General features: G+C 43.6%; 1 protein-coding gene across 2 annotated transcripts in view; it reads right to left on the reverse strand.

Annotated features, from left to right (window-relative positions):
• TRERF1 (transcriptional regulating factor 1) overlaps nucleotides 1-16,125 on the reverse strand; it is a 138,672-nt gene that overhangs the window by 40,331 nt on the left and 82,216 nt on the right. The window contains exons 3-5 of one of the 2 annotated variants that reach the window (XM_066595584.1): nucleotides 6,697-6,846; nucleotides 4,463-5,999; nucleotides 578-621 (exon numbers count right to left, since the gene is read on the reverse strand). In XM_066595584.1, coding sequence (XP_066451681.1) covers nucleotides 578-621; nucleotides 4,463-5,776 — 1,358 coding nt within the window. In that variant the 5' untranslated portion in view covers nucleotides 5,777-5,999; nucleotides 6,697-6,846. Of the gene's footprint in view, nucleotides 1-577; nucleotides 622-4,462; nucleotides 6,000-6,696; nucleotides 6,853-16,125 lie in introns of both variants that reach the window. The other variant, XM_066595583.1, reaches the window with a different exon arrangement.

Below are 16,125 nucleotides of genomic sequence, written 5' to 3' on the forward strand. Positions count from 1 at the left end.
GCTCTCCCGATCTCACCGTGGGCGGGCCGTACGGTACCCCCGAACATTGTTCCAGGGATTTAAATGCTGCTGTCCGATTTGACAGCGGCATTTAAAGGGTTAACAGTCCTGATCAGCCGAGCGGCCGACGGGGCTGTTGCCCGCAGGTGTCATCTGTAATAAATAGCTGACACCTGCGATGTATGGAAGGAGATAGCAGCACTATCTCCCTCCATGCACGTTCTGCAACGGCAGGACGTAAAAACACGATAGCATGGTCACTAAGGGGTTAAATATGGGCCTTATCACACTGGAGCATAGCTGTAGCAGGTGCAGATATAGCAGTTGCATATGCGCCCTCTTAGTTGCTGGGGGACCCAAAGGCCCTTCAGCCAAATAAAAAGACACCAGTATTATAAATAGTATATAGCAGGTAGTGGGTACCGGTTTCAGATTTTACACTAGAGCCTAGTTGCTCACCCATTGATAGACAGACAGACAGATATTTACATTGTTTGCTATGTGCTAGCATAAATCATGCATGGACCCGGGAATCCTACAGAATTAACTCATTGAGTGTTTCCGAGTCTGAACTTACCTGTTGTCTAGAGAGATCGTCTGGGCTTTCCCATTTGACGCATGCTATAAGAAAGTAAAAATATTCAAGTTAAGCAAAGTATAACAATGTGTTAGTGATATCCTGCACATGTAAAAGACAATACTAATTCCTCGGGATTTTGAAGGTCACATTTCTTTATACATAACATGTAAGGCTGAAAAAACAAATTTTCCTCATTTTACGATTTAAAAAATTTCTTTCCGACTCCAAATTCAGCAACCAGAATAAATTTAAGGACTGCATACAGTATATGGCACAAGGTGTACAGTGCACAGCATTGTCGATCATGGAGCACACTAAGTGCGGCAAGTACAGGTAAAAGTTATAGAAGTGGAAAATAACAAAGATAAACAGTTAAGCGATGCGTTTCCCTTCTAAAGTCCGTGAATCTAAAGTCAATTAATCTTAAATCACTTAATCTTAAATCACACACTTATGACACAACACACTTCAGATCGCCTCACACACGCTCTCACACTCGCTCTTTTTGTTTGCTTATATAGCTCTTAAGGGCCATTTACATGCCATGATTATCATTCAAAATTAGTGAATGAAATTAAGGGATAATCGTCCAGTGCGAATGCAAAAAAAATCTGTTTACTATTCATTCACCTTTTGTTATTCGCTGACTTTCAGTCAGCATAAAAATCATTGCTGGATCGAGGGATTCTCACTCAGTGTTAAGGCTTCCTGCTCAGTGCTTCACATAGAAGGTAGAGGATTGAGCGAGAAGCCTACGATCCAGCTTGATGATGATTAACCAATCAGTCGTTGCCAACTCTGGGTCATCCTAAGGATCAACTCTCGCCATTTTCACCTATCAAGTACAGCTTCTTTTAACTGGCATATAGCCATGCCAGGGTCTGCCATGTTTTCAATTACAATAATGTAATACTTGATCTCTCCTGTGGAGACACTGCAGGAAATATGAACACTTAACATTCCAAGTTACCACAGAAAGTTGGGGGTCCTAACAGAGGAGGACGTGTGCCATTAATACCATTATATAATATGTTATACTGGCCATATATAGTCTGACTCTACAGTCTCAAACATGCACCATGGAGGCGCCAAGATATTTGCAAACAAGCATTTCTTTACATTACTGCTATATTTATAATACTTATATTTTTGAGGTTCTTAGTGCACATTTTGATCAAATTATGTGAGTGCATCTGCCCCGGCAAAGCAAAATGTGCTCTAAATAACTTAAAGTTAGAAGTATAGTAAAAATAGCAATAACAATTTAACCCCTTAATGACGCGGCCCCTTTTTCTATTTTCGTTTTTTCCTCCCCTCTTTAAGAAAATTGTAACTCCTTTATTTATCCATTGACGTCGCTGTATGAGGGCTTGTTTTTTGCGGGACGAGTTGTATTTTTCAATGGTGCTATTTAAAGTACCATATAATGTACTGAAAATCTTAAAAAAAAATTCTAAGTGGAGTAAAATGAAAAAAAAACGACATTTCACCATCTTTCGCTGCGTCTTGTTTCTACGGCACACAAACTGCAACAAAAGCGACATGATAACTTTATTCTATGGGTCAGTACGATTACTACCATACCAAACTTGTATAGGTTTTTTTTTTTTACTGTACTACTCTTTTTTTTTCAAAGACATTTAATTTTTTTTCAATTATTTTCTGCGGTCATCTTGTGCGCGCAATAACTTTTTTATTTTTCCGTTGACATAGTTGTGCGAGGCCTCATTTTTTGCGGGATGTCCAGTAGTTTCTGATAGTATGAATTTGGAATACATACGACTTTTCAATCGCTTTTTATTGTGTTTTTTCTGGGAGACAGGGCAACTAAAAAAGTGCATTTCTGGCGTTCTTTATTTTTTTTTTTTTCGGACGACATTCACCGTGTGGGAAAAATAATGCACTACTTTGATAGATCAGACTTTTACGGACGCGGCGATATCAAATACATATTTTTATTTTATGATTTAGATTTTTTAATAATAGATATGGCAAAAGGGGGGTGATTTAAACTTTTATAACTTTTTTTTTTTACAATTAAAAAAACTTTATTGATTTTTTTTTTTTACTTTACTTTAAAGTCCCCCGGCGGACTACAACCAGCGATGCTTTGATCGCTCCTGCAGTATGACGTAATGCTACAGCATTACGTCATACTGCCATTTAACAGGCAGTGTATCAAGCCACCCCACGGGGATGCCTTGATAGGCAGTCTGGTAAGGCAACCCTGGGGCCTTTCAGAAGGCCCCCGGCAGCCATGACACCTGAACGGCTCCCCTGATCTCACCGTGGGGGGCCGTGCGGGACCCCCGAACATAGTTCGTGGGATTTAAATGGTTAATAGCCACGATCAGCCGAACAGCCGATAGCGGCTATTGCCCGTGGGTGTCAGCTGTACTAAATAGCTGACGCCCGCACAGTATGCAGAGAGGTGGCCCGCAACCTCTCTTCATACATACCCCGCCGCTCTATGACGTACCTATACCTATATGGAGCGAGAAGGGGTTAAAGTAATGCAAATATCACTATATATATGATATTTGCATTACTTTATATTGCTATATTTACTATACTTCTAACTTTGAAATTCTCAGAACACAATTTGCTTTGTCAGGGCAGATGCGCTCACATAATTTGATCAAAACATATACGGGCCGGCTGTCCCTAAGGGCTCAGTCACACGAGCGATTTTTTTCATGCATGTATAAGTGTGATTTAAAAATGAAAAATGAAATGAAAAAAAAAAAATATTGCACATCGCGTGTAGAAAAATTGCATGACCGGGTCCATTGACACTCCTATGTTCTATCTTTTGCAGGTGCGAATTTTAGGCACATGTAAAAATCGCACATGTGACCACTTCCATTGGAAACCATCGGTTCTATGTAGATGTGATTTAAAATTGAGCCTATACATCTGCTTAAAAATAAATAAATCGCTCGTGTGACTGAGCCCTTAGGGTTTGTTTAGGTTTGAATTGCAGTCACAGTAGTGTAACCCATTTCTTTCACTTTGTTAGCAGGTGCCAAATAACTTTGTCTTTTATCTCTACAGTCTCATCAGATGCATATGATGAGAACTGGGATGTATAGAGAGGGGAGATAATAGCTGTTTATTAGAGATGAGCGAGCACTAGAGATGAGTGAACCTACTCGGCCACGCCCCTTTTTCACCCGAGCGCCGCGATTTTCGAGTACTTCCGTACTCGGGCGAAAAGATTCAGGGGGCGCCGTGGGTAAGTGGGGGGTGGCAGAGGGGAGTGGGGGGGAGAGGGAGAGAGAGAGAGGGCTCCCCCGTTTCCCGCTGCTACCCCCCGCTCCGCCACATCTCCCTCCGTCCCCTGGGGCCCCCCGAATCTTTTTACCCGAGTACTGAAGTACTCGAAAATCGCGGTGCTCGATCGAGTAAATACTCGAAACGAGTACGTTCGCTCATCTCTAGCGAGCACCCAAATGCTCGAGTCCGCGTTATTCGAATCGAGCTTTTCGTAAAATTCAAGAGCTCTACTCGAGTAACGAATCCCATTGACTACAATGGGAGACTCGAGCATTTTTGTATGTGGAACACAGGGTCCCGAGCTTTTTTTTTTTCTTGGTTCGTCTGTCAGAGTATGTTTGCTCAACTGTTTATGGCTTTACAATATATAACGAGAGTCCGGGGGAACACGGCTTCTTCTTGTGAAGATCATCACGAGGGTGTATGGCGTCTTCCTGTGAAAAATCTAAGCGTGTGATTAAATAAGCCTCCACAGACCTTCTATACCTTCTGATGGGTGATGCTGTGCAGGCATTATTCCATCCCTCATTTGCACAACAAGATAGAACTAGCGAGAAAACAACAGGTAGTCTAGTAACGAGATGACATTATTAAGAAGCGCTCTACCTGAGACCACGCCGTACTCGGAGAATGAAGTGCTCCTTGACTACTTAGCAAGTAGGAGTTCTCCTGTGGTAAAGCATGTCGTTGAGGGGCATTGTCAGCCATCATTGCCATATCGTCTTGGCTATAGTTATTTACGTTCTCTGTATCTGCTAGCCCAACAGACCTGTCCATAAGAATCTGAGCTTCATTTTTAAATGGCTTTTGAGCACCGAGATCCTGATGAAGGGTCAGCTGTGTGGCCACATTACATTTATATGAATTCCTGACTGGTTGAGTGTTCGGAAACATGTACTGCTGCCCCAGCTGGATCAGTTGCATATCATGGGACTGATTTTGGGTGTAATGCTCAGCTTTGGAATTGCCGTAGATGGGTTGTTGCTGAAATTGCACATGATGTTGATGAGCTTGCTGTACATTGTGATGCATTTCTTGCCGTGGCGATTGCGTTTGGTAATACTCCGACAATTGCCCGGAGAACGGACCCTGCTGCTGTATCACCTGATGTAAGAGTCGATGCTGTTCTGGCTGATGATGCTGCATATAATAGCGAGTTTGCTGTTGTGGTAGAGCCGGATTTGATTGCAGTTGCTGTCCAAATTGCTGCATCAAGGACTCCGGCTGCATCGGAGCAGTATGCTGGAAGTAGTCATAGTAAAAATGCGGTTGAGATTGTTGTAGATGATGCTTCTGCTGTTGGGTGGATAGACTTTGATGCATCTGCTGAGCGACCTGAGGATACCTGTCCATAGTGGTAGGTTGCGTTGGCTGTTCACCACTTGATTTGAGGGAGAGCAGCTGCCTGAGAGTACTGTCACAGTCCGATAAGGATTGTTCGGGTAAACCCTGAGCCATGGCATGGATCCTTAAGTTCTGCCTAGCAAATACCTGCGTGAAAGAATCCAACTTATGTAAAGCTCTGCTGGTGACTTTGGGCCGATTATCAAGTTCAGGACAGTAAGACACCTGGTAGGCGCCCAATGTGGGATCAGTTTGTACCTGTGAGTTCCATTGTAAGTTTTGGTCATAGCAATTGATATTATTCCCCCCCTGAGTGTGGTTGCCTATATTCGACCAATGAGAAGTTCTGGATGCGTCAACTTGTCCGGTATTTTTAGCTCCAGGATTTAACGTGATATCTCTGGAATCTTGGGATAAGTGAGGAGACGATGAAGACGACTCGGAGGCGTTCATGTCCAGAGAGTCATAACTGTGGTTGAGCACCTGGCTGTTTGCCTGATGCTGCATTTGTTGATAGTACAAACTATCGCTACTGTTGGATACAAGCTGTGTCTTGTACATCTGTTGGTCTTCCATAGTGACCGGCGTAACCAGATCTGGTTGGAGCAGTGCCCATGTAGGAGAACGTCCCTGAGAGGTGAGTAGAAATAAAGTGTGCCCTTAAGTATTATGCGTGCCCATTTATTTGGAAGAAGCGATTCTTCTGGTTCTAACAGAATAGATCTCCAAATGGGAAAAGCTTAGATTCTTCAGGAGACCATATGGGACTCGGGAGCAATCTTGTAGGAGAGTCATCCATCTGCAAAAAAGAAGAACATTTCCTTACTACGTTGCTACTGTTAGTCAGAAGACTAAAGGAAGTTTAACACAACCTGAATATGTGGCCTTAACATTCGCCCAATTGGTGGGCCGTGTTAAAGGGACAACGGTCAGCCATCGAATGACAGCTCCGTGTGTGAACAGGGAGATATACAGCTGGCTCTATGGAGATGAATGATCGTAGTAACGATCGGTCATCCCCAAACCAGTGATTGTTGTCTCATGTAAAACAAAAGATAAACCAGAACTGATCTACATGCTGTGTGTGTGGGGGGGCAATTTCATGAAGCCCCTCTACTCCATGGGGGTTTTTGCCCTCTTTGAGCTCATCTTAAGGCACTAACATAGGAGTTTAACAAGTGTATTACCCCAGTCAATCTCCCTATCTGCTGCTGTGCCCCAAAGCGGGATGGGTACAAAAGAAATTCATCCAATGACTTTGGTACTTGCAGATTGTAAAACTCATGCACCATCCTTGTGACGGGTGAAAGAACCTCTACATGAACCAAAGTCTGAATGCCACCAACATATGCTGCAAAGCAAGTCACAAGTAATACTAGGCATTAAATATCAAGTCTGCGTGGAGTCATTCCAGTTCCAGGTTTGTACAATTAAAATATCAGGAAGTATTTATGTCAACAGAGAAAACAGCGGCCTAAGTGTAACGTATGCCGTACCTTTATTCTCTCTGTCGATAAGAGTCCACTTGCTGCCGTCACGCGGTACGTAATATGATGAACTCTTCCAGTACCTTTCCAACAGAAGGTGCTGTTTGGGTCATTCCTCAGATACTCCCTTTCACACGAATGGTAAGTTATGCAGGAAATCTAAAACTATGAAATAAAAAAAAAAATTAGATCATGCATAAAAGTCAGTAAAATAAGGCTCTGTTCACATCTGGGCTTGGGGCTTCCATTCTTCTGTTGTGTCATAGGGGCAGAAAAACAATAAGAAACATTGCAGTTTAAACTAGAACCGGAAACGAAAAAGAAATGAAAAGAAAAATTAAAATCTAGATTTTTTAACCTTATGGATGAATTTTGATTTTAATCTCAACTTTTTTTTTTTTTTGCTAGATGAACCGAAAATATAGCTATAATGTCAGGGTGGGTTTGGAATGGAAGACTGGAAGCCCCTACAACCAACCCTCTCCCCTGTCCCTACCTACTTGCCCCCCTGGGTTAAACCCCAGGGCGACAACTGGGTGGTGGTCCATACTCTGCACTGATAGGGACCCCAGGACAAGGACAGGAGAGACCAACTAACCAGAGAGACAAAATATACCAATAACAGAGGACTAGAGCGCCAAGTAACAAACAAAGAACAAACAAGGAACAGACTAAATCCAAGTCAGAGCAAAACCGGGTCAGCAGACTGGAGAGAAACCTGAGCGGGTGTTAGCTGGAGAACAAGCAAACACTGGCAGGGACTGACAGTGTCTGTGGAGCTAAATACCAAAAGCCCCGCCTAGGTCGGGACGGGACTTAGTGACACGCTGGTCGGTAATTCATATAGACTGGCCCTCCTCTGGCCGTGCCCCCTAACAGGGAAACTCAGAGCCCTACCGCAGAGGCCCCGCCCAGCAGCGCCGCGGACCCCACGCCTGACCCCAGCCCGGACCCCGGGCGACACCACAATGGCCCCCTCTGGCAACCGCAAGTCTCCTCTTAACATATATGATGATTTGTGTTTTGCAGGATGAGTTGCAATTGTGAATAGCACCACTTTGGGATACAAATAATGTATTGTTTAACTTCTATTAAATTTGTCTTCGGAGGATGGGACCCCCCCCCCCCCCACCCCACACACACACCTAAAACCCCTCCCCCTAAATTATCCCTTTTTTATGATGTTCACTCTACAGTATAAATTACATGTTGCCTTTATATTGCTATTCATTATTGCGATATCAAAATCTGCAGGATTTTTCTCCTTTGTTACTACTTTTGCACAATAAAACCACTTGAAAAACTAATGGTATTCGCTTCGCTGCATCCTACGGCCCATAACATTAAAATTTTTTGTTGAATCAGATTTTGTTTATTGCGAGACAAGTTGTAGTTTCCATTGTTAACATTTTCGGGTACGCGTGACTTTTTGATTGCTTTTTATTGCGGGCTTTTTTTTAGGGGGGCTGTGAATGAAAAATTCTAGCATTTTTTTTTTTCGCCGTGCGGGACAACTGACATAATATTTTCCATTTAAAAAATTGCTCTGCGGGCAACTGTTTTTCTTATTGTTTTATATTTTATTAAACTTCACATTTTTTTTAATGTTTTTTTGTCCCTCAGGGGGACTTGAAGATGCCACTGGGGATTCTGGCCCTGCAGAATACCACAGGAGCACAGCTGATACAGTAGCCACCCGGCCTTAAAATTTAATTGAACGATTCAGTTTAAAAACAGAATCATGAGGCCGATAAAGGGCAAATTGTTCTAATTCATTTGATTAATCGCCCAGCCTTACCGGAATCCCAAAAGCAGATGTGAACAGCGCCTAATTCTTTTAGATCTACAGAGATAGCAAACTTAAACCGTAAATACACAAAGCTGCAGCAAACTTGGGTTTTGCTGTGTTAGGCTTTATTCACTCCTGCGCCAGAGGCTCCACATACAGATCCTATACCTGTATATGCTCTACAGGGTTGGTGGAAAACTGGGTAAGAATCCTTACGCCAATATAATGTTTGCCCTTAGTGGCTGATACTCAGGGTGTGGACCAAGATAACCTGAAAGCAGTAGAATGAAATATACTTACTGGTAAAGAAAAAAATGCACCCAGATAAAAATGCCCGATTGCTACAAAACTCGACATACAGTTATATCTCAGGCAGATATGTAAAGGATTACAGTTGTGGTATGACTAGACACTGGGTCGGTCTTGTCAACAGAGGTCATAAAGGTGCTGTCCGTAGCCCTATACAAAGGCTTTCAGGGGCTACTTTTGTGTAGGTCACCTCTTGTTGAGAGGTCATTGACCACTAGACATGCCGCTATGACGCAATTCAAGACATTTTGCCCAATTACCAGACTTTGAGAGGGGTAGGATGGTTGTTTCAACAGAACGCACACTATCTAGGCCATTCTCATCAAGCTGTTAGGTGGTGTTGGGAACAGCGATTACGCGAGGGCACGCACATTTGTCGAACAGACTCCAGTTGGCACAGACAGACCACCAGTAGAAAGGATCGTTTCATCTGCCAATAAGCACAAACCGATCCAACTGTTTCATTGTCTACCATCCAGACACAAGTGGCACCGTCATTACAGAACCTTATTCTGCTGGTAGCATTTGTAGGTGCTTAGGAGGAAATGCCGAGGGTCATAAACGACTAAACGGCTAACAACCACAACAAGGAGGAAATTTGGTGTCCCAGCGTCCATTACTTGTCCTACCATTAACACGCCAATACCATTGACTTTATTTGTAGTGGTGTCGTGAATAAAAAACCTGGACTACTATGGACTGGAACCGTATCATCTTTAGCAAGGATTCCAGGTTCTGTATGGGAGTTGACAACAATCCAGTTCCAGTTTGGAGGCCTCATGCTGAGCGCTTCACTTCCAACAACTCCTTCTTAGCACATTATTTTTGGCCAATTAGTGTACAAAGAGGTTTAGTATTGTGATAGTTTATGCTCTAACAATCCTACAAAGCGAAGTCTCTTGTTGGTTAATACGTTTTTACAGTTACAGTTTTTGCTACTAATTTGTATGAACTGGTCTACTAGCCGAATACAGACTACTAAAGCTGGCCATAAACCCATTAGGCCAACAGCTTTCTTCTGCAACTGTAGAGTTCAGGAGAATACAGCTTCTCAATGAAGAGACACAACAGGTATAGCAAGGCTTATTTTCATGCAATGCTCCTTGGGAAAAAAAAGTATTCAAATAAGCTCCTCTCTTAAAAGGAAGAAAAATATATTTTTCCTCCGTTTGGGGAGAACCAATAAGCAACTCTACAGTAAACATTGGCCCATCTAACTAAATTGCCCCCCCCCCCCCCATGTGCAAGGTGATAAAAGTCAGTCTGTTCCTATACGCAATCAATAATTACCAGCTCTCAGCCAAACGCTGTCATTCTCAACAGTGTTGCCATTTTGAAACAAAAAAATTGAGATCTTTGTAAAAACACGAGGTTGCTGCTATCGTACGCAGCTTCCTCATTATATATTTAGTCCAAAAGTGAGGACATTCCAGGAAACCGCTACAGACGGAAAGAATGTTAGAACAAAGTAACTTACATAATAGTCCACTTGGTAATAGAAGTGATAAAATAAGGTTATTAAAGGGGTTATTACATGAGGACAGTCACTGTCCATGTGTCCTATTTCTTTAAATCAATAGTACACGAGACTTTGCCATATGCCTTAAAAGGGAAAACTGAAACCTTCCTCACCTTCCCATAGTCCATAATTCTCTATTCTCTACCTGCAGGCTCTATGTAAAAGTTCAGAAACATCCGTATTCATCCAAAAATTTAAGGTAAAACAGTAAATGTCAGACAAGGTGGAAGGAAGGAGGGGATGGCTGCAGCAGCAGCTCTTTCTTAGTGTGTGGGACTGCATGCTGTGAGAGGGGAGGGAAGAGCCGCAAGGGAGAGACATCAGATTGGCTCAGATCACAAAACTCCGACATCACACATAATAGAGCCTATGCACTCATGCATGCATGGAGCGCCATACAGGTTAGACACAACTTTTCAGACTGCACTTAAAAGGAACGCATCACCAAGTTTCCCCTAACAAAACCGACCAGGTTTTGAGTATGTAAAACACCTTTCTAAAAGTTGCCGAGAAGTCCTGAATACTTCTGATAAAAGTAGCTTAGAAGTCCTGAGTTGTATAATTAGCTCTCAACAGTCTGGTTGGGTTTCCAGACAATGAGAGCTGCAAGCTAAACTGATCCTTAGTTGGCCCCTGATGTGGATGATGTCCTTCACGTTAGCCAGAAGCTGCTTGTAGTCTTTGGACAGCAGTAGTAGCGCATGTGCAGTTTATTTTGCCCTTTGTGGGAATAGGGACCAGATTTCCCCTGTGCATGTGCCACTCCCGATGTCCAGAGATGACGAGCGGCTTGTGGGCGACATAGGGAACATCATCCACGTCAGTCAAAAAAAGGGGGTGAAGGATGAATTCAGCTCACAGCTCTCGTGTACATGGATTGTTATATAGTCAGGAACTACTCAGCAGCAACAGATATAAATTTTCAAAAGTGGTTTATAGTCTGAGAACCCAGTGGCAGTGGTTTAGTCGGGGACAACCTGATGATGGGTTTCCTTTAAAATCTGCCAAAGAAGTGATTACAATTGTTTTTGTAGCTTTAAGTACGCTTTAAGGGCGGATTCAGAACATCATGGTTTTCTCCCGTGATTATCACGAGACAAGACCAAACCACTGATTTCAATAGGATTCTAGTGGTTTTGTTTTCACTAGGTCTTTTCTTGGCCATGAATTGTAGGACCTGCCTTATCTTTCCCACATGTTCTGGTGCAGAATTTGAAAAACCGGATAAGGGGAAGAAATTCCCTTCATTCAGATGCAGCTATGCTCCATATCGGTGAGCGTAGTTATGTCTACGCTCGTCTGAATCCTCCCTGAGAGACCCATACTCCTATCTTGGTCCCCTCACCAATATTAATGGATTTGGTTTTGACCACAATGATTGAATATGTATGCCTGGCTTCATGACTAGAACGAATGTGCTGTAGATATAGACCAACATGGAACCCCTCAACTTGAACACTCGTAAATAGAATAAAAAAGGCAAATACAGCCTTAACAATGACTAAAGAAATATCTGCTAGTGCGATTACATCTGTAGTCGTGGTATCGATGATGCCATGACTAAAACTTCTCCAATTGTGATGAGGCCACCACTTTAGACCACTACTTCCCTCACTGTACATAGGGGAAAGCAACATTTTGAAACCTTCCTTATAGGCTCTACTGGCCCATAATACTAGTTATCAGTACATGGAGGCTCATGGCATGTCAAACGCAGAAGAATGGCACTAATGCAGTATCACATAACGTGCAAAAGAATATAGGTTGCCAGAGATAAACCCATTTTATGCTAAAGTAAGTGGGTTCTGAGAAGAGGAGCTTGCTCTGTAATATCCATATGCTGAACAGGGCTAATAAAAAGTGGTTGCCTTGACAAGACAACTCTTAAGTATGGCCATATAGGAAGGTGGAACATCTGCAGTGGCAAAAAACTGCAGAAAAAGATTTTATAGCAGAAATGCTGCAGTTTGACAGAGATTTGGCATTACAAAAGCCACACCAAAAGCATATCCGTCCAATGTGGACATACTCCTAAAGGGTTTCTCGAGTTGCAAACTTTTGATGGCCCATCCTTAGCATAGACCACAGTAGACCAGCGAGTGTCAGCCGCCTGAGACTCCCGCCACTCAGCTGTATGCTGGGCCTTTGTGCTTGTCCACTGAGCTGATTTCTGCAGGCAGCAGACAGCGCTATTCTCACTGCAGTGGGCAGACTTGGTATTGCAGGCCAAGCTCCCATTCACTTTAGTGCTTACATGTGGTTAACCCAGGAAGTGCTGAACCAAGGAATGTTTCAATAATGACAACCATTACTAAAAGAAAAGGAGGAAGCAAAATAGAGAAGCATAGAGAATTCCTCCAAATGTAGAAGAGAATGAGTAAATACAAGATTACAAATGGTGCTCCGCCTCCATATTTTTCTAGAAGAAACTGGTAATTTGAGGAATAACATGACCCGACAGCTAAGAATCTGATTTGAACCCTGCATATCGATTAGATACCTATAAAAACAATTTGAAGCTATGGGCAGAGCAAACAGAACCATCATTTAGGTGGTAGGGTGGGCTGTATATGGTGGCTGGCATCCAGCTGAAAATGACAATAGGGTGGAGCACTGGATATAGGCAGCTAACATTGATTTCAATAGGGGCGGCCACTAGCCAGAATTGTACCATGTAACTCTAGGTACTCTTTTGGGGTGTGCAATAGCACCCCACTAGGTTATAGCCCTAGTATGAATAAGGTTATTTATATATGAAGAAACTAAGTCTTCAAGTAAGAAATCTAGGAGTGTGATATTTAAGTTTATGGTCTCAAAAAGGAGCTCTACGTTAAGATTTCCTGTTGAGGTAGAGATTAGCGTTTCCTGTCACGTTACTCGAATATATTTAACCTCTATATTAGATAGCTGTGCTTGCCATATACATCGTTATGTATGTACAGAAAGACATAGAGATGAAATGCATCATGTTGAGGAAGATTTGTCAATGTGACAACTGGAGTCAGGCTATATTCACACACGCTGGACTGACCGCTGTGGCACCACTGCCTCCATCGCCACAGGTTGCACAGTGGGATTTCATGAACTCTCAGTCACAAGTGAGGCTGAAAACCATTCTACTTTCAGGCCATTTTTTCAAAAGCTCGGCATGCCCTAAAGGTGGCAGTTTTATGGCATTGTTGTCTTGTTTTCCCCATTGACTTTGATAAGGAGCGCTGCGGCATTAACAATCACCATCGTTACTGCCCATTGTTAGTGCAAAGAAGCAATACAACCCGACTGCTGAACCTGCACAGATGGAAGGGCCACTAGAGGACTACGGCCGTAGGTGGCTACAGGAGCGCATGACTTTCTGCTTAAGACTTATCTTAAGCAGAAAATGAACTTTGTGCCCATTTCAAGCTAGGGCAACCATAGGACCTCATTTACACGGGCGACGAAGTAGCACGATTTTTTCGCGTTGCTACAAATCCCATGTATTTGTGAAGCCCATGCTTTACTATGGGTTACTTTACATGTGCGATGTTTTGTAGCATGCAACATTCGGACAAAAATATGCCCGCGACCCGTGAGGTTTTGTAGCCCATGTTTCCCTATGGAGCTTTCCTTTCTGTTGCATCGCACGAAAACGCGATATTCGTGCAGTGCGATGCAACTTTGACAAGAGGAAATCCTACTGTCAAACCCTAAACTAAGCCCTAGCTGCAAGAAAAAAAAAAAGTATACATCACCTTAGAAGCGCTGTCAGCCCAGCCGCATCTTCTTCCTAGTTCCCGGCACTACTCTCCATCTCTTCTGGCTGGGGATTGATAAATCCCTGCCTCCTGGAAGTGCTGCCTCTGATTGGCTGATGCTTAGCCAATCACAGCCAGTGCTCTGTGAACCAATCACAGCCATTCATCGAGCGTTGGCTCTGATTGGCTAAGCGTCAAACAATCACAGCCAGCGCTTCCACGAGGAGGGGATTTTTCAATCCCCGGCCACAAGACATGAAGAAGAGAAACCGTGTCGGGGACCCATGGAAAAGCTACAGCGGAGCACCGGACAGAGCTACTAAGGAGATGTAAACTTTTTTTACATTTATTTCTGCAGCTTGGGCTTATTTTTTGGGTAGGGCTTATATTTCAAGCTTCACCTCCCCGCCCCGAAAATCCTTACATGTGGTGGTACAAAGCTGCGTGCCCTTGTAGCGCTACAAAATCACAGTATCACTGCAAGAAACTGCAGCAATATCGCACAGATCAGCGATACTGCTGTTGATCAGCTGGGGTCCACCGCGCGCAACCCCAGCCGATCAGCTGATCAGGCACTCGTTGTCAGTGCCACAATACAAAGAATACTGGGCAGAAGATTGCTGTCTAGTGCCCACCGTTAGTAATTGCAATGAAAACCAGCCACTACACAGAGGGAACAGAGATGCGTTTCCACTCTGTACCCTGTGTGTTGTGGCGCTCACAGCGGGTGAGAAGTGGACAGCAGCCGATCAACTATTGATGAGCTACCCTGAGGATAGGTGATCAACAGCATTTGCCTTAAGAAAACCATTTAAATGGTAAAAGTATTTCAGCCTGCAGCTGCGAATGGCAGTAACTTCTTCCTCTGTCGTTAGTTCTAGTATATATAGTGGGTGAGTGATGGATGCAGTGCTGAAGAGACCAGGATCGGGGCTAGTCGTGCAGTGCGGGGCGATTTCTTTTTGGGTGTTTTCCATTTTATCTTTGAAATGGGCGGCTAGCACTCCAGCACTCAGATTGTCTGTTCTTCACGGCTGAGGAGGGAGTGGAATGTATCAAAAAGTCGTTTGGGGTTGTGGGATAGTGAGAAGATGAGGGAGGTGAAGTAAGTTTGTTTGGCATGGTGGAGCGCGAGGTTGTAAGTTTTGAGCATAAATTTGAAGTGGATGAAGTCTGTGGGCTAATGGTTGGGCTAGGGGGTGTTTTGATAAACAGAGGAGAGATTTTGGTAAGGAGCAGTACGGGGTGGGCCAGGTTTTATGTAGAAGTCCCCCACAGCCAGAAGCAGTAGGGTAGCAAGGGTGAGCAAGTGATTGGGGCATTTCTGAGGGTGGCTATGGTGTTTCTTGGCAGTATGAGGGTGGTGGAGGTATTTGAGGAAGGTGAGGAGTGCGTGGGAGCTGTGCATGGGCCAGGAGAGCAGGGTGGGGCTAATGTGTATGGAGTGTATTGGGGGTGGGCATAGAAAGAGAGCCTTAAGGCTGGCAGTGAGGATGGTGATGGAGGCTATAGCAGAATATAGAGTCTTGCTCCAGATTTCCGATTTATATGGATGGACGTCACTATCACTTCAATTAGCTTATCGGAGGGATCCGGAGTGGTGGATCCTTAATGATCAATAATCGAAGACCAATCATTCACTCCATTCATCTGCAATGCAACTGCCAAGATAACAGTTGACACAAGAGTGTCAAGTGCTTGGATATTTTCATCAACCCCATTGAAATGAATGGAACCCCAACTGCACAAACTCAACCAGTGCTCCATTCTTTTCGATGTCACTGTAGGGCGTGAAGCAACCCTGATGTAATGGGGACATGGGTCTCCCATTCTTGAGATCAGCACGGATGGGGGAAGCCCAGCAGTGAGACCCTCACCGATCAGAAACTTATTCTCTATCCAGTGGATAGGGGATAACTTGTAATTCTAGAACAAACTTTTAATTATCATGTCATGTCTTACAATGACCAGCCAATAAAACTTTGCAGGGAGGTATGCGCTTCAACGACCATGAAAGACAGGTGAACAGCAGTTGCTCTGTGTAAAAGCACGGGAACGACAGTCATTTGTTGGTCAACAACTCGCTA

Source organism: Eleutherodactylus coqui, chromosome 3 (genome assembly GCF_035609145.1).
Source record: "Eleutherodactylus coqui strain aEleCoq1 chromosome 3, aEleCoq1.hap1, whole genome shotgun sequence".
NCBI lineage: Eukaryota > Metazoa > Chordata > Amphibia > Anura > Eleutherodactylidae > Eleutherodactylus > Eleutherodactylus coqui.